The following is a 23,470-nucleotide window of genomic DNA, read 5'->3' as shown; positions in this document are numbered from 1 at the left end:
TTTTTAGAATTATTTTTGCTTTAATAAAAAATCCAGTTTTGAAATATGTCAAAATTAAAGACACGTCAGACAATATCGTTTTCCTGCCTGAGAGTAGCAGCCCCCCCCCCACCTCAAGAGCGAGAGTACAATCACGGGAACAAGGGACCGTGGTTAGCCTGAAGGATTTCTGAAAAGAAAGCCTTTTTGGTTATTTTATACCACAAAATGTCAATTCTTGCTTAAACAAGGTAGGTCAAATCCATTGAATCAACGGTCATCAGCCCCAAATTTAGATTTTAGAGCATTTGCAGTTTCTATCATCCTGAATTTTTCGTGACATCTTAACCCTTTAACACCCTAGGTGTTCTAGGTGTACATGCCCTGTGTCGGTCGCTGCTTTCGTGCTGCCGTATCAGTCCAGAAATGTCTTTCCATTTTCTAAATCGTACGTCAATGAATGCTCTAGCTCCATACCTTTCGCCCAATCTTGGCGAGGATCCACTGAAATGTCGGCAATTGAAACAGAACACCGAGTCCTGTTTTATCGAAAATTCTAGCAATGGGTATGCCAGGAAAAAGGAGCTGTTAAATTTTCTTTTGTGATTCCCGATGATGGTGGCGGGGTAGTCAGTCAATACTGGTTGGCAGGGGCTATTATAAGGGTTTGCGGACAAATCGGTACTGATCGTTCTGGAAGCCCTTCCCTCCATTTGTGGTTCGCTCATATTTGTCTCCTCAGAAAGTTGTCTCACGTCCAGGGTCTGCTCGTTTGAAGGTAAAATTTCGGTTGCCGATGAGTTGTCCCCATAAAATGTGATAGATTTACCTACAGTCGGTTTGAAAAACGAAGATAATCGTCGTTGCATCTTTCGTCTGCTCGTTTGAAGGTAAAATTTCGGTTGCCGATGAGTTGTCCCCATAAAATGTGATAGATTTACCTACAGTCGGTTTGAAAAACGAAGATAATCGTCGTTGCATCTTTGTTCTTCTCCTTTCCACTGAGCTTTTATTTTCCTTTTTTTGCACCACTCCTACCGGATGACCTCATGTTTCAATAATCCGGTTTGAGCTTGAACACAACTCAACACCTTTTCACGGCTCTTAACTTGATGAAGGGTAACGAGAAATTAAATACAAAACTGAAATGACACCCTGGTCTGGCTACCCCTCTTTTCCAGATGTTTGCCTACGCATAAATGTGCCGACTGACCGGATACATTAATTGCTGGAGACATTTCAATCTTTCCGAGCCCAGAAAGGACTTTACGAACCCCTGCCAAAAGGGTGACCATAAATTAATTAGGGAAAACGGCAAAAACAGGATACTTTCTTGAAATGCAATAATCGTCGAGTATCTTGAATTTGCTATTTAGTAATAATTCACAGTAGAAATACAGTAAAATAAGAGAAAAAAGTAGAACAAAGACGAATAAACAAAGAATTATATGGTTGAAATTCGGCCCCTCCAGAAATCAGGGGGCCATGTCCCTCCTGCCCTTCCCAAATGGCGCCACTGCCGAAAGGGAATGCTGGGAACTTCTATATTCTCCCCCTGAATAGATACGTTTTTTATGTTTTATTATCATTTCTTTTCAGGAGTGATTGTATTTATCTAGTTGTCACTTTGAAAAAGATTTAGTTTTTTACAGTTATCAAACAGTTCGTGGTAACGAACTATAGTAAGGAGTGAAGCATAAAGGTGTCAAATACATTATTTTTTTTTGTATTCAAAATTAAATTAAAAACATTGAATTAAGCATTTTTATTTGATTTTCTTAATAGTAGTTTTAATGTTTTATTTGAACAAACTACTTTAATAATGCATTACTTCCTATAAACATTGAGTCTAAATGCGTTAAATGTTTTGGTCTGTGATAACCAAGTTCAAAACTTTCAATATTGTTAAATAATATCCACCCAACGCTTCAGCATTGCTCAACAGAACTGACTACTGGGAGTTTATATCTTAGTTTTGTAAGCAAGTTATTGTATTGTGTATTTTTGTAATTACTTACTTTTTTCGTTTTATATACCTTTACTTTAATTGACATACTTTTTCCATTGCCTTTAGAAAAAATGTTGTCTCTAAAGCTTCATTAGATAAAAAAAAACATGTTTTTCATCTGAAAGTAAGGAGTAACATTAAACCTTAAAAGGAATAGGAATTGTTACCTATATGAGGGGGGATCCTCCTCCTCAACATTTCGCTTTTCACGCTACAGTTTTTCAGCACTTTAAGAATTTACTTTTCTAATTAAACCACCCTTGTGTTTCAGGAGTCATTTTTAAAGAATTGAGACAAAATTTGAACTCTAAAGTTAAGATCGAGGCGTTGAAGAGGGGGTGACCCACCTCATATAACTAATAATTTAGGTATGATTAATGTTACTCCTTACTTTCAGTTGAAAAACTTGTTTTTTTGTTTTATTTCTGCTCGTTTTTTAAATGACGCCAGGATATCTGGCTGTGCCTCCATGGAAAAATCCCCCTTCCCACAGAAATATCCTCTGGACAATTCAATCCTGACGAAAATTTAACCCGGAAATTTAACTTTAACTTCTCCGCGTAAAATTGAATCGGTAAAGAGAAAGCAAGAAATAAACAAATTTTGTATAGGGATTTTGGCAAATTCACCCAATGTAAAATTTCCCGTGAAAAGTTCACCACCTGGAAACTTCTCTCTCCATCGAAAATTCTCCTCGTGCAAAATCATCCCAGCAAAACATTCAACCTCCAATCCTCAGCCGGAAAATATTTACATACTTCCCAATAGCATACTATACGGAAACAATGGGCAAATTTTATAATTTAGACATCTTTACCCCGGGTCTGTAGAGGGTCGTTTGGTCTCCGAAGACATAGTTATTGGGTCTTTCAACTATGCTGAACAAAATAGCTATCTCAAAATTTAGATCAGACGAATTTGGGGAAAAAGTGCCGTGGGAGGGGGCCTAGTTGCCGTCCAATTTTTCGGTCATTTAAAAAGAGCACTAGAACTTTTCATTTCCGTTAGTATGAGCCCTATTTCAACGCTTTAGGCCCACTGGGTCGATACGATCACCCCTGGGAAAAAAAAACAAATAAACACGCATCAGTGATGTTTCTTTGTAAAATTCCATATTTTTGCAGATATAAGCTTGAAACCTCCACAGTAGGGTTCTTTGATATACTAAATCACATGGTGTGATTTTCATTAAAATTCTATGACTTCTGGAGGGTCTTTCCCCCTTTCATTGGAAATCAGAAAAATTTTCTCAGGTGTTTAGCTTTTGATTGGTAAGCCTAAAACTTAATGAAACTTAATATATTTAGAATCAGCATGAAGCCAATTCTTTTATATATCTGTTTGTATCAAAATTTAGTTTTTTAAAGTTTCGGTTACTATTGAGCCGGGTCGCTCCTTATTTACAGTTCTTTACCAGGAACTGCTTGATCAAACAGCTCGTGGTAACGAACTATAAGTAAGGAGCAACCAGGCTCAATAGTAACTGAAACTCTAAAAACTGAATTTTGATACCAGTATAAATATCAAATGAACTGGATTTTTATGCTTAAAATCCAATTTATTAAATATATAAGTTTTGTTATGTTTATTTATATCTATCAAAGTTTACGAGACTGAGGAAATTTGCCTGATTTTCAAAAAAGGGGGAAGGGCCCCCTAAAATTCCCAGAATCTTAATGAACATTACACCATCAGACTCAGCGTATAAGAGAACTCTACTGTAGAAGTTTAAAGGTCTTATCTGCAAAAATATGGAATTTTGTACTTTTGGCCAGATGAAAGATCACGGATGTGTGTTTATTTCTTTGTTTGTAGGTTTTTTGTTTCCACAGGGGTGATCATATCGACCCAGTGAGCCTAGAACATCGAGAAAGGGCTCATTATAGCGGAAATCAAAAGTTTTAGTGCCGTTTTTAAGTGACCAAAAAAATTGGAGGGCAACTAGGTCTCCTCCCAAACCACTTTTCCCAAAATCGTCAGATCAAATCCTGAGATTGCCCCTTTGTTCCTCATAGTTGAAAGGCGTAATAACTATGTTTTTGGAGATAATTTCATCTTTAAGTGATTGTGTTCAACTACGTTGAACAAAATGGCTAACTTTAAATTTTGATTGGATATGTTTGGGAAATGGTGGGCGTGAGAAGGGGGTTAGTTGCCATCCAATCACTTTCAAGTATTAAAAAGGACACTAGCCCTTTTAATTTCCAATTGAATGAGCCTTTTTCGAAGTTTTTATGACAACAAATAGCCTTCTCAAAACTTCTATCAGAGGTTTTTCTGGAAATACAATGTGCGGGGGGTATCCACCCTTCCATCACTCTGAATCTCAAAAAGCGCCCTAAAGCTTCTGATTAACAATCCAATGAGCCCCTTCCAAAGTTTATACGATCACCCTTTCTATATAAACCTTATAAACCCCAGGTCATATCTTACAACCCTTGCCCTAAGGACTCTGGGGGGGGGTCATCCTCAAAGACATAATTTCTGGACCTTTCAATTACGTTGAACAAACAGCTATCTCAATATTTTGATTAGAAGTGTTTTGGGAAATGGTGGGCGTGGAAGGAGTGTTAGTTGCCCTCCAATCACTTTTGCCTGTTGAAAAGGACACAAGCCCTTCCAATTTTCAATCTAATGAGCCCTTTTCGAAGTCTTTACGACAGCTCCTTCGATACGAAGTGCCCTGGTAAAGATAAAAAGCAAAAAAAAAATAATAGATTGTGCCCACGTCGCTCTTTACTTAGGCAGCGTTAGTGTGCTACCCATGATACATTTTATTGGGGAAAAAATCCTCCATAATTCCTGTCTAAAAGTGAGCTATTATGAGATTTCCACTCTTCTGCCTTTGACAAGGGCATGCTATTTGAGTTTGCATGAATGCTGTATTGATTACTACTATTTATGCCCCTCTAAGTTGTTTCTATACAGCTCTTTAAGGACACCTCAAAATAAATGTCTATTTACATGGATGGGGGTACATCATACTCTTTTTCCGTACTTTATAATTTTTCAAAATCTTGTCACTAGGAAGGACAAATGCCAATTCACTTAGCAATTGAAAATGGAAACTTTAATGTTGTCAAAGAGCTTTTACAAACCCACTCAGAATTCCAAGTGACTAAAGAGTGTGGAAGTAAGTGTGATACCCCTTTACATTTAGCTGCTAGAAGAAAAGATTTAGAGATGGCGAAAATCCTTCTGGAATTTGGAGCTATTGTTGATGCCCGTAATGTGAGTCTCGTTTTTCTTCTTGATCTTTTTTAACCTTAATCTAGGATATTGGAGTTCTATTCAAACAAACTGCCTTACAAAAAGTTGTTGAAACTCAAAATTGAATGTTGCAAATCGCTTCAGTAAAACAAAAACAGTGTTTCAGTCGGCTATAACGTTTCACTACTGTTTAATACACATATGGATTCCCAGCCACAGAGCTTTGCGGTGAAACCATGACGACTTAGCTGCGTTTTAGTGTTATATTTGTGTTATTCATTGTGTTTTCAAAATATGGACTCCCATTGCTTAATCGTCTGAAACCTAGTGTCCTTTTCAAACTGGTCGTGCTAGTCACTTCAGTAACAACTTATTCTGATCAATTCACGATATTTGTAAAATAACCATTTTTATCAATATAAGGAAAACTGAACATATTCTAGTAATTTCATCTTAGATATAATGCACAAAATGCAATTTCTTTTTTTTGAATTAATGTGATAAAAGAGTTCCTCTTTGAACAAGAAAGAACTAGAAAAAAAAACAACGCAAATGAAGAACCAAAATGCGTGGTAATTGCAATGAGCAATGAGGCGAAAATTCAAAGAGCAAAATTCTCATATATAAAGGCGGCGTTTCCTCCTCAAACGCTAGTGTTTTATTTGTGCTATGCTTAAGAATATTGCTTTAATTAAAATCACCGATTAGCCAAATAATCTTTGTTCATTCAGAAAAGTTTTTTTTTTCTCGCTATCAGACAAGCAGCTATATTCACCAATTTTCTAAGAACAAATGCTAGAGAAAAAAATAGTAATCAAATTAGAGTCATCTTACTCTCGCCCTTCCAGCTAATCTGTTGAGCGAATAAAAAAAAGCAGAAGAAATTTTAGATTCTCGTGGCTTTTCTTTAGATAAATGAAACATGTCCATTAAAACCTGTTTTTAGGATCTTAACCTAACCAGGATCTTAAGTGTATCCTGATAAATCAGCAGAATTATCTAATATTTGGTTCCCCGCTCTCTTGATCGCACTTTCGTATGTCAAGAAATTCGGGTAAAAAATTTAAAACCCAGTTCTGATTGGGCTTACAACCAAACGCTTCAAAAGTATCATCTTTGATTTTGTTGCGGAAGTTATTCATAATGTTTTGTCCCACTCAAAGTTTCCAAAATTGAGTTATTGTTTTTTTAAGTCCCATAGGTTTGTAATCAAATAGTAACACATGAGGAAGTATTATCCATTTTTTGGATCCGCCGTATTCGCTAGTTATAGCTGAAAATAGTGATTGGAGAAAAAGAGTGTGTATTCAATTTATCGTTTTCTGGAGATTCGTGATTCGTGACTTACCATTTAAAAATATTAGAATTCTCAAAATTAGCCCTTACTGAAAATTCTGGTGTGTTTAATCCTCTAAAAGTGACAAAAGTATGATTACTTCGGGTTTAAATCATTGGAATAAACAAAATTACAAAGAGTTCCAGAAACCTTGCTTTAGTTCCAATGTAAAATATTGCAAATATTAGTTTGGTTTTCTACTTTAAGTTTGAAAGAATTCATTTTAATTAAATTCGAGGTTACAATTTTCATTTGAAGTTTTACACATACAAGGTTTGGAAGGTCTGCGACCGCTTAGTCGCTTTTAATTCTCCCTATAAAGTACAAAGTCAAAAGTAAAGGAAGTTTCTTAGGAAATAAATAAAAAATATTTTCCAGGAAAGAAGTTTATAAGGAAAAATAAAGACCCTTATTAAGGTTAAGACCACCAGTATTATTATTAAAGAATAACTGAAACCCAAACGAAAAAACTAAAATAATTACAAAGATAATAGATATTGATAATTGATATAGATGAATAGATACATCTTCAAAGGAGTAAAAACGAAACAGAATAGTCAAAGCTAAAATGAACAGAAAACACTAAAAACAGGAGTTTAGCTACTGCCCCCTCTCCCATCCCCTTGCCGTAAAAGTCCTAAAGTATATTGCATCGTTGGCGTTTCGTTGTAAAGATTATTGTGTTTTGAACGAGAGTATGTTGAAAGACATATCTGAAAAAATAATTATACCCAGGCACGTGGTATTTATAATTTTTCTTTGTGAACGCTTCAAACTTAAACCTGTATGATCTTAGATTAAGGGGCTGAACTTGAGAAGAAAGTAAAAAATAATTTTGATTTGAGTTATTGCGCAAAGTCTATACAGGTAAAGGAAACAATTTTTTTGGCACACGCATGAATCATAGAAAGAATTACCTCCCATGAAATATAGTTATTGGAAATGAAAATCAAGCATATACACACGCAAGAACTTCTTTCCTACACTTGGAAACATAGTTTTCTTAAAAATTCTTAAAATTGGGAAAATGATTATCAAGTGACCCAGAAGGCTACTGGAAAGGCTTAAAATAGGTGATTTGGTATAAATACAAATTTTCCTTGGTACTGCTCAGTAAGATTTAGGATTTGTTTCCTTTAGCCAATCTGTTAGGAATCCTTCATATCGTTTAGAGAATATAGGAGCGAGAGAAATATGACAAACACCTTCAAAACCAGGCTTTTCGACTTTCTTTTTTAACAGGGTTATGAAATTTCGTTTACACATTTGTAGAACTCTCCCAGACTCAGTAATTTCATGGAAAAGGACAGACAAGGAATTTGAAAGGAAAAAGCTGAAAGCAATAACAAGAAGAAATAGGATATCCTAAGGGCAAACGCTTGTTTTAGTTTGTTTCCCTCCTCTTCTTTTGATCTCAGACGGAGAGATAGAGGGAGAAGAAGGTGAAAGATCCTCTTTTAGTATTTGATAAGACAATGCTGGAAGGCTGGGAACGATGGAAGTGAGGAACCTGTCAAGATTGTTGGTGGTAACTTCGGGGAGTTCAGGTAGGTTGAAGTTAAGCTATGAGTCCTGCCACACAACTTTTTGACCTTGGAATAAATTTTTTGAGTTTATCAGTAAAAAATTAATTTACATTATTTTTGTAATAGGATAGAACAGATTTATGAACTTTCCTTTTAAGGGTTTTCTTAGTTTATTCGCTTCATCCAGTTCAATTATGAAGGATTTATAACAAAGCACTTTTAAATCATTTTTTTTTCTGGAAAAAGAATTAGATATGTATTGTTTAGCTGTTTTTGAGCAGTATAAACTTTTTTATCGAAATTTTGTAAATTTTATACATCGACCAATCCTCAGTATTCAGCCAAATACCAAAGGGAAGAAGGCCAAAATTTGAAGAAGGTGGTCAGAGCCATAAGTTATTGAGAAAGAATGCCTAAAATTTGAAATGGGGGATAAGAGGACGGAAAGATGATAACTCCGACCTAATGATGGTAAAATGAGGGGGGGGGGCTGTTAAGAATATTCATATTAGTTTGAATGAAATTAAGAGGGATGATTCTTCTTATTTGAACTATTTACTTCCTTTTATGAATGGATCAAATTGAATTCATCTTATGGTCACCGGCGTCACCAACTAAAAAAGTAAAATTTTAGGAATTTTAAAACGATTTGAGAAGCACAACAGTCAATGAGTTCGAGTAGTTCTTGGATAGAGCTTTAATTTTGTGTTCGTTATCTCCTCATGACAGGAGATGACGTCACTCTCCATCAAAAATGATTATTACTGCTTAAAACTAAGTTTAATTTGCACTAATTTTAGAAGGACGGACAAGCAGCTTTACACATTGCAGCGTCCGGAGGTGACGAGTCCTTAGTTAGAGTTCTTCATAGCCACCATGCCAACCCAAACCTTTCGGATAAAGAAGGTAAGCCAAAACCCTATTCATGGAAAAAAAAATTCTAGAACCTGCAACTCCTCGAAGACTAAATTTGTCGGACGTGTTAAAGAGAGTGAAAATAATGTAATATCCTGGTCGGGTACTATTGATACCAAGAAGATCGGACTGATTTCCACAGTGCTTGTAAAATTTTACTTTTGTAAATAAATTTTCTAATCCAATAAGGCTAAACGTACAGAAGGATGAAACAGCCGTTTCCAAATAACGGGGAAAAAAGTAAAAACCAACGTTTCCTGCTACCCGGAAAACTGAATTTTTCTGAAGACTAAAAGCAAGGCTTAAAATTTTAAAGCTAAAAATAGTCATGACATATGTTAAAAATGTTGAAAGACAATTTTATACCCGCTCTATGCTTTTAATTTTAGTCTTAAGATAATAAAAGATACGGGTAGGAAGAAAAAAGTTTTTTACTGCATTTGATAAGATTGTCATTTTTAACATCGGCTTAGCCTCTCCCTACTCTCAAGGAAGCCTAAACCTGGAAATACGATATAGCAAGTTTTGAAAAATAGAAAATTCCGAATATTTTCTTAACTAAAAAGGGCATTAAAATTGGCTTTGATCGATCAACCGGAAGGCTCGGGGTTGAAATATACATCTTTATTTGACAAAAAGCATATTATTTTGCTTTTTGAATTACCGAAGTTGATATATTTACAGATTTTAAATATCTCTCTATTTCATTACTTTGTGTAAGTATACTCACTGTTAAAATTTTTTTTGTCTATATTTTAAATTAAAACAAAACTTTTATTACTCCATGGTCACTGATCTAAATTAAATACATTAGTATTTAATGTTTCTCAATAATTCCTCGAGAATTTTCATTTCGTTTGCAAATTATAAATGATGCCAAAGCTTCTATGGCAAAAGATTCTAAGACTTCTTGACTGTAGGCTAATGTGCTTACAGAAATCGCAAGCTACACTAGATATTTTTCATTGAAGAAATACAGTGCAAAACTCATCCTTTTCATATTCATCCCATAGATCGGACGCCCTTGCATCTAGCTGCTGAAAACGGTAGAACTACTGTTGTCGAAGTGCTAGCCGACAGATATAAGGCATCACTGCTTGAAAGAACCAAAGATGGCAGCACTCTACTACACGTGGCATCATTAAACGGACATCCAGAGACAGCTCTTATGCTTTTAAAAAAGGGAGTTCCACTTCACATGCCAAATAAGGTTCGAAAAAAATTTCTACTTTTTATATTTTTTACAGCATTCAAGTGCCTAGTGGTTAACCTACAATTAGTAAAAACAATGGAAAATAAGAACAAACCAAAATTAAAAAGATAATGGAAGTAATAATGGAAAATCCTTTACTTTTGGCGTAGCTAGAATTATTTCCACGCTTCAAGATATGTAGTTGTTTAACTTTATTACCTTTGTAATGGTTTCCATTCTCTTAGTACAATTATAAATGATACATTACTTTTAGTGCCATTCTAGTTGTACCATTACAACAAAGATGTCTATTGTGGCACCACGACAAGTGGAACATTGATAAGATAAATTTATTTCACACTTGTTTTGAAGTTTATGGAATCGAATAAATTCCGGCTCAAAGAACGGCGCTCCATTGATCTAAGCTTGGTTTTCTATATTCTTGTAGAAAAGTTTTTAAATCAGTGAACATAAGTTTAAAATCATAGACTATAAGTGAATAGAAAAAGAGAGTTTACTGTTTTGTACTTCCCTATACTATATTTCCCTGGTTTAACTTAGTGCCTCTCGTGCCATTGGTGGAACATAGGATGCCGACGAAGCCACTCCACATCCAAAAGCAGTGCTAGACCAGTGATGTCTTCCTATTAGGTTCCAACGAGGTCTCAGCCATCCTTATATCTCGGTAAAACGTCCCCCCCCAATCGTGTCCTCTGGACGATCTCGTCTTCTTCTTCGGCGTGGTTTCCAATCGTAGGCTATCCAAGGAAGGTGGTCTTATTTCATACGGACTAGAAGTCCTAAATATGTCCACCTTTTCTTCCTTAGAAAAATAGTAATAATCATCTAAATGATCATCTGCATCTACTGTGTATTTCAGAGCTACCGACTCTATATTGCCAGCTTTTATTTAGAAATTTTTTTCAGTCCGTATTTTCGAATGTACAGATTTTCTCTTTGAGCTGTTGCTTCATTTTGTAGCACTTGTAGCGTAGATGAACATGGAGATGTTTAACCTGTAAGTTTTAGAATAACGCAACTTAAATTATTAAACCTAATAAAAAGGATTAATAAAGGCCAATATTTTGATGCTCTGTAGGCTCTTGCATTCTTTTCCTCTCTTTCTTGCAACCTTTGCAAGAGGGTATACCTTTTGTTTTACCCCTTTGTTGCAGCCAGTTCTAATGAGTGAACCTTCCTTAACTTTTTACTACGACCATTTCTCACTTCTTTTTAAACTCTTCTTTGCGAACATTTCTATTGAGAACAGCTTTTTAACTCTTGTTGCGACCAGTTTTATTGATCACACCTGTTTTAACTTTTTGTCTCGTGTTCTATCCTCCTTTATGTGGATCATTTCCTTTGTCTTAAGGAACACAGGAAGAGCAATGGGAGAACACGGAATCAAATATAGAGGAAAAAATTTCCTGAACTGAGATTATGCTGAAGATTTAAGCATCCTAGATAAAAGCTTGAGCAGAATAGACGAACTTTTAGAGGTTTTGCGAGTTCAGGGGGCTAGAATAAGCCTATTAAGAAGACTAAACCGCTAAGGTTAGGAATAAATGAAGATGAAAAGGCTACGTAGGGTAACGAAAAGATTGATCAGGTGGGCAGCTTCACTTACATTGGTAGTATTATTAGCAAAGACGGTAGGATCAGTGAAGATGTTAAAAGTAGAATAGCCAAGACTCAGAGTGTATTTTTCACAGTTGAGAAAAGTTTGGGAGAATAGGAAGATAAGTCTGCAAACCAAGATTAGAATTTTGGAAGCTACACTGATGACAGTGGCTCAAATATGGCTCTGAAGCATGGGCGCTCCGAAAAGTGGATGACGATTTGCTAGATGTTTCCCAGAGAAATTGCCTATGGACTGTTCTGGGTACCCAGCTGACTGACCATATTTCAAACAGTAGTCTGTGCAAAAAATGTGGTTCTATCCCGCTTTCTATGGCTACAATGAAAAGTTGATATATGGTCTAAAAGATAAGTTGAGATGGCTTGGGCACATCCTGTGGATGAAGGATGACAGATTGTCGAAGAATGTCCTTTTTGGCCAACCATCAAGGGCTAAACGGAAATCAGGTCGTCCATGGTTGGGATGGAGCGATGTCACGAAGAAAAATCAAAGGGAAATGGGAACTTCGTGGGAGGCTGTAAAGAGGGAAGCTTTGAATAGGTTTGGATGGAGGAGGAGCTTGCGTAACTGTGATGGCCTCAGGTGGCTTGGTGCTGCGGTGAGTTATTAGTAGTAATAGCTCTGTTGAACACACATTATTAACTCCATGTCACAACCATTTCTATCACATATTTTTAACTCTTCGCTATGGTCAGCTCTATTAAGTATTTTTTTTTTACTTTTTGTTAGTTCTTTATTCACTTCATTGCTTAAATTATCCTAACATCTGGATGCATGTAGTAGCTATGTAATACAAATTTAGAAACATTATGTGTATTTTTCAAACTTTCTGACCTTATATATTTTCTCCTGTTTCCCAAATGATGCATATCCTTTCCTCCCTCATTTGGAAGCCCTGATCAAGAAAAATAGGTGAGAGAGAGAAACATACTTGGGCCCGTGGTCATGTAGACTCTTGTAAAGAAAACTGTCAGTTTTTGAGGGGGAAGAAAATAGATTTAAGTTATTATTTTTGATATCTCATGGACGTGAGTCACGAAAAAAAAAGAAAATGGGTAACTTCCAGCAAACATCATTGCAAACTAACGGCACCAAGGACAGTTAAAATTGAATCTGATTTTTTGAATTGATTCAGTGGGAATCTGCTCAATAAAACTCAAAATCTGTATGAGGCAGCTTGCAAAAGTGTTTAAAGTAAGAATACGGTATGTTTATGTGTCCATAAATTATAACAGAAATTTAACTTTTCCTACGAAAGAGCCACTCGATTATATTTATCAAAACCAGCCTTGCTTTTAGAAACCTAAGATGACCAGGGGAGTCAATGCATAAAAAAATAGAGGGGAAGAGCGAAAAATATTTTTTTGAAAGCTGGGGGGGGGGGTGTTAGTTTTTTGGATTTCTTTTTTCAACGAAAACACCAAAAACATTTAATATTCAATGAAAATACCTCTTACTTTTTAAAATCCAAGAGGACAGAAAAAAATAGGTCTACCTATTAATTAGGTAGACCCAAGCCTCCCCCTTAATTAGTGCCATTGCAGTAATCTTCAGCGTTTCCATATGTAGGTTAATTCCTTGCACCAAGTCGCGTATTTCCTTTTACTGAGCCTGTTTCATATACTACCAGTGGGAACAAAAAGAATCAAGCAAAACCAACCAAATAGAAATAAAAAATAGCGGAAATGAACGTCTTGGGTCTGCTTTACTAGCCCCTCTTTTGCAGTTGGCAAAAACTAAAATAAAGAAGCGAATAAAAATTTCATGTCCCAACGAATCCCATGTCCTTGAAAGAAGAAGTAAATACAAATTATATTGTATAATTTTTTATTATTTTTAAAGACTGTTTTAATTTGTATTCTCTTTTGCTGCCAGTTTTATTTGTATTGACCACCGAGTGTTGTCAATAAAGCTCGCTTTATTCTCTTTTAAATTTATAAATTTTTTCTAGAAATTTTCTGACAATATTTAAGCGCCACTTGTTTGATATGAAGTAGAACAATATTGCATGTCAGCTGCTAATTTTTCACAGGAATATAGGTATTTTCTTTATGACCACTAGAAATGAAATATGTTCGTGCAAATGAGTAATATCGTTGCATGCTATTTGGTAGTTTAGATTGAGTGTTTTAAGTATTGAGCCAACACAATACTTGTCATATTTGAAGTTTTTCGGTGGTTTTCCCTATTAACATTTTATACAGCCTAGGCCATTATAAGCTCGTTGTATTACAGTATCACCTTAAGATCTGTAAAATTCTAAACAACCTTTTTGTAAGTAGAAAGTTACTGATAAAGGTAAAATAAAGGTAAGTAGGTAAAGGATACGGCATTAGACTTTACAGTCTGTACCGGCGGTGCTGATCTCCGTTTCCTGGCCCTTCAGCCAGGAAGTGCAATGGGGGGCTGGGGGCCAGCGATCCTGTGCTTTCGCACACCCTTCCTGTTTACCTTCCCCAGATTTCTCCAGGTACCCATTTAGAGCTGGGTCGACTCTGGCTAAGCTTACAGAGTCACGCCACTGACCCCCGTCCCAAACTGATGAATTGGGTACACTGGGATTCGAACCCGCGTCCTCTCAGATAAAGGATCCCGAATCCAGCGCACCAACCCACTCGCACCAACCCACAACCCACTTTTGTTTTCGAAAAGAAAGGGAAAAGAAATACATGTAATTTTTTGTCAGAAAATTGTGGCAATCGGTGATTTCATCATTTTGAAGGAGAAAAAAGTACTTACAACCGACATTAATATGGTATTTTATAGAGTGGAGCTCGGAGTATTCACACAGCTGCGAAGCTTGGCCATGTGGCTGTGGTTCAAACTTTGATACAGAGAGGGGAACAAGTGGACACAACCACCAATGTAAGTTTCTTTTCTTTTTGAAACAAAATTATTCTGACCAAGGTTACTATTCTAAGAACAAACGAAAAATAAAGAAAGTGCTATGGCTAGAGGTCGCTCTCTTCTTTTTATTTGTGAAAGGTTATCCTTTCGTCACTTGAAAACTTGCAAGGGCTTATTTCCCCTTTTCCCCTTTAACAGTTTCTATTTTATCTGTTTCATACCTTCTATTTTATCCCGTGCATATAGCCAAGTTTATGTCATCAGGAGATGGTAATAAACATTTCGGTATCAAATCTTTTTCTTATCATTTCTGGTTCTTGTAGAAGGAATAAAACAAATAACGATGAACACTGCGCTCCCTTGCTATAATAAAAATAACGAAAGGTCAGACAAGGAGGAATTATTTGAAGAAAGTGAAACTTTTTCTAAAGGGTTTACGGCTTAGGAAGAAAAAGGGTTTTTAAAAAGAAATAAAACATGTTAACAACAAAACCCGAAGTTTATAAAACTTGTGTGGGCAGACATCCCCCTTGAAAAAACCCTACATAAACAATTAATACCAACCATCCTTACCTTCCTCACCAAAAAAAAAAAAAATATATATAAAACGATAAATAATAATGAAATAAATAAAAAATAAAAATAAAGGAAATAAATTAATTTTTAATAAATTTCACGACCTAAATGGATACCGAAGACACAAAATTAAATACTATTCTTCTATTCTACCTCCTCGTTACCCTCCTAAAAAAAATCACAATCACTCGAGAGAAAATTAGCTCAGCGGGGATTATAGTTCATATGTAGACACTGTCCTTTGAGTTTACTGCGACATTCATTTAACTCATCAGTTGTCGAAATAACGTGAGGTAATGGTTCCCACACCCAAGGGCCAACATATCTTACGGAAAAAACGGATCGCTTCGTAATAACCTGAGGTCACCGAACTAGTGGCGATGCTTTAGCAGAGTAATTATGGAAATTAAGCCACTTGTAAATATTTACCTAAAACACTTAGGTAATAACGCGCGTTAAACATAAAAGCAACATTACGAAAACGGAATAATTCAGCCATCGGTAAAAAATTTACTTCATTATATATATGTCGAACAGACATATTACGATTATCTCCAGTTAAAACACGTAGGGCATTATTTTGTAAACTTCTAGGGGGATGAGGTGAGTTAATAAGGTACTTAACGACACAAGACAACCAGATAGAAGATATGAGTGAACAATTAATATTTTTTGGAAAAAGTGCTTCAGTTTCCTTATTATAGGATATAGCTCTACCATCATGAGATATAGCTCTATATCTAAGAGGCTTTGCATTAGCAAAGCAAAGTTATATAGAAAATAAGACTTACAACAAAATATGTGACTAATAAAAAGACAAAAATTAAAGCCGTCTTAGCATCATCACTTTAAGGAAGTTCAACCAGGACTGAAAAACAAACAATAAACAAGGTAATTCATGCATATTGCCTATTTGTTTTTCAGTCCTGGTTTGAACTTCCTTTAAGTGATGATACTAAGGCTGTTTCAGTTTTTTCTTTTTGTTTTTAATTGGTCACATATTTTAGCTAAGGTCTTAATTCATATTTATCTGGGGTTTTCTGATGAAGGCTCTTAGATATAGAGTCAATTTATTCATTTCGAAAAATTTTCACTGATTTAAAACGATTCCTCGTTGTTTTGCCATTTATCATTTGTATTAAGGAATAAACTACTACTTTTACTACTACTAGCAACTTTTCTCAGTAACAAGTCGCCTGAGGCTGAAATAGCTAGGCAAGCTCCTTCTTCATTCCACTGTGTCCCGAGCTTAACTTCGAACTGCCTCCTTACGGTTTGTTTAATTTAGCATTGTGACTAAATTGGGGGCTTTTACTTGCTCCTTGATCGTTCAGGACATGAAATGAAAAAAAGTTTTTTTTTAAACAAAAAATGAAATATTTCTTTTTGGAAATAAAAAAAAAACGTCTGTTGATCTTTCTTTTCAAATGAAGGTAAATAGCATTAGAACTTAAAATGAACATAGATTATTCTGTATATTCTGTAAACCTCTATGCACAAAATTTTTCAAGTCATTCATTCAGTGTCATTCAGTGTAATCATTTTACACTTTACAAGAAATCATTCAGTGTAAATGCTTTTCTAAATAAAATATATATTACGAAGCAAACCACCGTCTCCAATGAGGAAATTTTGCCCTCTCGGAATCCACACTGCACGCCTCAACCTGCAATCATTCATTATGTATTCGTCCTAACAAAGAGAGGTCAGATGTTAACACACACATTTACAAAAACAGAAATTCGCCCTCCTCTATAATAGATAATCCGTTATTATGCACCATAGTACATAATTTATGTTTGTCCTACTTTAAATCTTCACTAGATCCATCACCTCTACCGTTTTGCCCTCAGGTAATTGAACCTTCCCGTTTGATCAGTTTTTTTATTACCAAACATCACATCATCATCCTTATTCATTCCTATTTTGAGGACTTGGTCTTCTTAACTTTATTTTCTAACTTATTCTTGCGCCCTAACTTCAAGAATTTTCCATCTCGCTAAAATTTTTATCTAGGAGACTCAAATCATTTGCATAATCTGAGCCTAGCCAACCCATTTGAGCTTTACCAACCCATTTGATTGCTTGTTCTCCCATAGCCTTCCCTGTATTTCTCAGGACGAAATCTGTCAAAAAAATGTATAACGAGATTTGGACGAAAACTCACTTAACTGATCTGCACCGAACAAGCCACCAACCTCACTTTCTAACTTAGAATTAACTGCTCTTAACCATATACCCTGCAAGAGTAGGAACTTCTATTAAAATCCATGACACTCCCATTGCCATTCCAGTGAGCTTGAATAAATTCGCAAAGGCTTGTGGTCTACTGAAAAATCTTGTGAATCAGGTGCTGTCAAACTCTCTACAGTATATAATAATTGGTACCCTCAATATTGATATTAATTATGTGGGAAGTAATTCGCTTTTTGAGTGTCTTCCATCATGTCTCGTCGAGCCCAAATCTGGAAGTACAAGTGATATTGATCATATTAATTGCTCGCCTGGTATTATCTGTTCTTCAGCTACTGTTCATGTTAACGAGAAAGATAGTGACCACATGCCAATTTCAGTGACATTTAAATCCATCAAGAGCCAACTGTTCGCGAAAAAAATCTAAGTGGTTTGAAAAAAGGAACTAGAGCAAAGCAAATATACCGCACTACATCTCTACCTTGACAACCCTTCTTTCTACCATAAATGTTCCATACCATAGTACCAAGGAATGGTAAAGCCGATATTGACTGTTATTATAACCACTTTGTGATGTTTATGAAAAAGGCAGCAGAAGCTGCCGTACCTCGGCAACGTATTCGCAAAAAAAAAACTAAGTCAATATGAAGCAAACCTATGGCTCCAGATATGGAATGAAGGTGGTCGGCCAAGTTTTGGGTGTGTGGCTGATCTCAAATGTAAAACTAAAACCGAATATAAACGTTATCTGAGGTCGGCACGTTACTGCGGTATGGACTCTCCTGTGAGTGGGAAAGATTGATGAAAAGTGATCGGTTATCACAAGTTAAATTATGATACTATGACAAGTAACTGCCTTCCACCTTCAGCTTGGTACCAACATTATTCTTCGATTTTTTCGGTGCATGTACTTCAAGCGTCCCCGAGAGATTTCTCTGTGGCACTGTTTCGTCAATTTTAAGAAGGGGAAAGTCACCGACTGATTGTTTCTGCTATCGAACTATCACTGTTTCTTATAACATTAGCAAGGTTTTTGTGTACATCTTTTTACCTTTTCTGATTAAAAATATTAATGAGGGTGAGAACCAATTTGAATTTTGGAATGGGGTGAGTTGTCAGCATTCGCATAAGATTCTGTCTTCTTTGGTGGCTGATAATTCTTCCAAGCGAAATGGTAGTGTAAAAGCGTTTGATAGTGTGGTCCATAGTCAGCTCACTTTTTATATATAATTCTGTGGCCAATCTCTCTGTTATAATGCCTCTTAGGTTTTGATATTTAAATTCTTTTCTTCAATTTAGATCTGCACCAGACGCTATTATGAGGGTACGAAGAAGAGTTAGGCAGGGTGGTGTTCTGTCCCCTACGCTTTTTTCGATTTGTGTTTCAAGTGTGCTTCCTAAGATTTACGGTATAGACCTTTCTGGTCTTGCGGGTATTTCTTATCTTGCGTATGCTGACGACTTGTTTTCTGATTAACCGTTTCAAAAAGGGTCTTTCCCAAATGGTCTGCAAAGTTTCTGATGCTTTTCCTGATATTGACCTTTCACTTAATATAGATAAATGGGAATTTGTTCCTTATAACTGTACTACTGTTACTCCCCTTCACTGTAATAGCTTCGCTATCCCTCTTGTTGATTGTATCCGTTGGCTTGGTATCTGTATTACTACCAATCTTTCGAGCTTGCGTCAGCGTACTGTTTGTGATATAAGTAAAAAGATCCAGATTGGCTATGCAAAGATTGTAGCTAACAGAGGGTGGTATAATAGACGTGCGCTGGAAAATTTGAACTACCTCAAATTTTACAGATTTCTTTTGTATCTTCCACCCTGGACAAAAAACCTGTTTCTTGTTCGTAAATTTTCAGCTCCTGATATAGCTTTAATGTCGGATTTTCTACACAGAAAACTCTCAAGTACAGCTTATACGTGCCTATCCCCTCATCACCGTCTTACCCGTTACTTTCGTTGATTTTGTGACTATATTTGTTATTCTCTTTGGGTTTTTTCATTTTTTCTTACTCCGCCATGTTTTTTTTTATGTATTGGTTGGGGGATAAATAAATTATTATTAATGCAAGTATACATCTTTGTATTTTTATTGCTCAAGAATTATTTTTACTGATTTTGTTTCTAGAAAAATATTATTTAAGCTTGAAACGTAAAATTTGTATGAATTTTACGTTTTTACGTTGTGCAAAAAAAGCATATAATGGATAGCTTAGCTGCCAATCTCTAAAAAGACTGGAAAGACAAACAGACACAAAAATTGTATGTGCATAAATAAATATATTATGGCTTATAAAAAAAAGTTATGTATTTTAGACTTAAAAAAGTTATTCATTAAAATAAGTTTGAATTAGAAAAATCATCAGGTATTAAAAATGATCTTTAAGTATGATTATGATTACTATGTCTCATATGCCCTTTTGATAACTATGTCTGACTTTTTTCAGGATAATTATACTGCTTTGCATATTGCTGTAGAAGGGGGTAAAGCTCTTGTCGTTGAGACGCTTCTTGGATATGGAGCACATGTACATATCAAAGGTAAGAACATTTCCTGTGTCTAGTGGGCTCAGTCCTCGTGCCAAAAATTACAAATGTCTAAAAAAAGTTTGTTTCTTTTCTCCTGAAAAAAGATATCATAAACATCGGTGTGCATAAGCCATTTTGTGGTAGATATAGTAGATGTCACTATTCTTTTGGTTTCTGCTGTCAAGCATTAAGTTGTCACAAACAATAATAACAATGATAATAATTACATCTACGAAATTTTAAAAATTGTGAAAAAAAATTTTTCAGCAGTACTTTTATAGGACCAATAACAAAAATAAATTTTTGTATTTTTCAAATTACCTTTAATTAATGATGATTATGCTAACAGGTAAAATCCTCGCATATAGTTAACGGTACCGATCTGTCATGTTACTGTAATTAACTATACCGATTCTTTATTTAATTTCAGAACCATGATGCTAATGAAACCTACATAATCCTCATTTATCATGAATTATACCGATCCTTTGTGTAATTATGTTATTATGCTATCTTGTCAAAAGATAAGTTTTTTGCTTGATCATGTATATGATGAGTTTGTTTGTCTATGGAAGGGAGAGTGGAGTATTGAAGAATAATGGAGACTAGATTTAATATTAGTATTTTTCCTTTAAAATTTTATTTGTCTATCATTACTTTTAATTCAGTATTTTTTTATTTTATTTTTGGTATTTGATTTTTTATTCTATTTATTATTATTGTTATTGATATTATAATTTTCTTTAATATTGATTATAGTCCATTTATAACAGATTTAATTAAATGGTCGAGGTTTAATTAAAAGGTTAAGTTAATAGGTAAGTAGTTAGATCGACTTTCGCGCGACTGCTAGCCCATATTGGTTTCCTCCAGCGCAAAAAGTGTTGTTTAATTTATGAATTAATTAAAAAGCTTTTTCCACGAGACAATTTTTTCAAAGAAAAGTAAAGATCTTCATGAAGCCAAGAATGAGCAAAAGTCAAGTCAAATAATCTTCGAATGAAAGTTCTTAAGCTGAACTGGCCAGACATGACAATAAACAACAAAGAGAGATAAACTCCAAAAAAAAAATCTCAAACGAGACTGCGGCCAGTAGAGAGGAAAGACTAAAATAACGCAGATATTTCGCCTGTATCCAAACTAGGCGTCCTCAGCACAAGGAAAGAAAAAACACTAAACTAAAAACAAATAAAACCACCACCAATCATAATAAATACAAATGTCACTACTGATCCACGTAGAGAAAAGAAGCTATTAGAGTTACTTCAATGAGAATATCAAAGCAACTGGTGTTCTTTGTTTTTAGTTTAGTTGTTTTCAAAACAACTGTGTTTTTTGTTTTTAGTTTAATGTTTTTTTCTTTTTGTCTTGTGCTGAGGACGCCTAGTTTGGATACAAGTGAAATATCCGCGTTATTTTAGTCTTTCCTCTCTACTGGCCGCAGTCTCGTTTGAGGTTTTTTTTGTGGAGTTTTATCTCTCTTTGTTGTTTATTGACAAATAATTTTCCTAGCGTAAAACTACCACAAATCACTGTTAATAAATAAATGAAACTCAAAAAGAACAGAAATTACAACAAATAGCTGAGTCAAACTCAAAACGAGCAAAAATTGACTCGAGTACGGCAGATAACTCTTATGTCTTCTCAAAACCAGAACACAATTTGCGCTTTACTGAAAACAAAAACAACAAACAAGTGACAGTTGATTTTCAGTTAAATTGACATATATTGCAATTTCTTCGTTAATATTTTGATAAGTTTTCATTTATGAAAGTAAGAAAGGTGAAAACATTTCATACGTATTTTGTTTTCAGTAAAACAAAAATTGTGTTTTGGTCTTGAGAAGGCGTGGGGGTTATCAGCCCTGCTCATGTCAATTTTCGCTCGTTTTAAGTTTGACTCGGCTATTTATTGTAATTTCTGTTCATTTGAGTTGACTCAGTCAACTCAAATAGTTCACTATCATGTATTAATTGATAGTGATTTGTGATAATTTTACGCTTGGAAGATTATTTGACTTTAATTTTGCTTATTCTTAGCTCAGTGGAGCTCTTTATTTTTCTTTAAAAAAATTTTTGTGTAGTAAAACAAGCTTTTTAATTATTTTCTGATCATTTTTATTGACATAGTCTTTTTCATGAAAAAAATATAGTTTTGCATCTTTTGAGTTTTTCTATAAGAATCCATATTTGAAGCTGTTTTTTGTATGTTGGAGAAACTTTTTCAACAATTTTTAATCCTGACACAAACAGTATAATTTTTAATTTAATTCTATAGCTTCTAAAGTTGAGCTGAAAAATAAAACTTATTATCATTCCCAAAAGATTTTATCTATGCTCTGTGACAACCTGGATAAACTTACACTTTTTTGTTTATTTGGATTACTAGAGCAGAAGGAGTAATAGCAGTAACCCCAAAAGGTTGAACTTAATACCCCCAGTCGTTCTCGATAGGTTGCTAAGGTATCTTATTGGCAACCATAAACACAATGCCTTTTGATTTATTTTAAAGTAAAATTTAGTTTAAAAGCAGAATGGGCAAGTTTTATAATTGTGGGGGGTTGACATGTCTAATATCCGTAAAGAAATAGTTGCTGGACCGTTCTACTCTTCTGAAAAAAATTGCTGTCTCAAAATTTTGACTGGATGCGTTTGAAAAATGAATGGGCTGGAGAGAAGGACCGCTTGCCCTCTAATCTCTTGTCACTCTTAAAAAGGGTACCAGTAACTCGCGTTGTAATTGGAGTGCAAGAGGGAGGACTTTCCCCCTCATATATCTAGTAAGAACATTTTAAACAAGCAAAAACAAACCGAAAATATTTTATATTTTTTTTTCAGTAAAGTGCAAGTTATGTTCTGGTCTCGAGAAGGTATGGGGGTTATCAAAGGCATAATTTCCAAAAACTTTAACAAATTAGCTATCTCCAATTTTGATTAGATGTGTTTTGGGAATTGATGGGTGGGGGGGGGGTTTGGTGCCTTCCAATCACTTTTGACTACTAAAAAGTGCACTAGTCCTCTCAATTTCCAATGGAATGAGCCTTTTTCGAAGTTTCTACTACAATAAATGGTCATCTAAATTTCTATCAGATGCATTTCGGTAAAATATGAGGTGTGTGTATGTAGGGGGGGGGGGTTATCCTCCTCCGGTCACTCCGAATCTTACAAAGGGCACTAGAACTTCAGATTACCGATCCAATTAGCCCCCTTCAAAGTTTATACGATCACCCTTTCTATATATACATAAATGCCCTCAGGCCATAACTTACCACCCTTGCCCTGAGGGCTCTGAGGGGGGGGGGTGATTGTCATCCTCAAAGACCTAAACCCTGGCATTTCACTTACGACGAACAAAATGGCTTTTTTAAATTCTCATTGGATGTCTTTGGAGAAATGGTGGGAGTAGGGGGGGGGGCGGTTAGTTGCCCTACAGTGCTTTTGACTATTAAAAATGACACTGGTCCTTTCAATTTCCAGTCAAATGAGCTGTTTTTTAAGATTCTATAACAAATGG

General features: G+C 35.2%; 1 protein-coding gene across 1 annotated transcript in view; it reads left to right on the top strand.

The window, feature by feature from the left end:
• Window positions 1–23,470, top strand: part of LOC136035049 (uncharacterized) — a 262,359-nt gene that overhangs the window by 40,306 nt on the left and 198,583 nt on the right. The window contains exons 6-10 of the mRNA XM_065716648.1: window positions 5,015–5,218; window positions 8,860–8,965; window positions 9,988–10,184; window positions 14,572–14,670; window positions 19,876–19,969. Of these exons, the coding sequence (XP_065572720.1) occupies window positions 5,015–5,218; window positions 8,860–8,965; window positions 9,988–10,184; window positions 14,572–14,670; window positions 19,876–19,969 (700 nt within the window). The remainder of the gene's footprint in view (window positions 1–5,014; window positions 5,219–8,859; window positions 8,966–9,987; window positions 10,185–14,571; window positions 14,671–19,875; window positions 19,970–23,470) is intronic.

Source organism: Artemia franciscana, chromosome 2 (assembly GCF_032884065.1).
Source record: "Artemia franciscana chromosome 2, ASM3288406v1, whole genome shotgun sequence".
NCBI lineage: Eukaryota > Metazoa > Arthropoda > Branchiopoda > Anostraca > Artemiidae > Artemia > Artemia franciscana.
The sequence above is the reverse complement of the archived record's forward strand: the minus strand, read 5'-3'. Positions and strand labels throughout refer to the sequence as shown.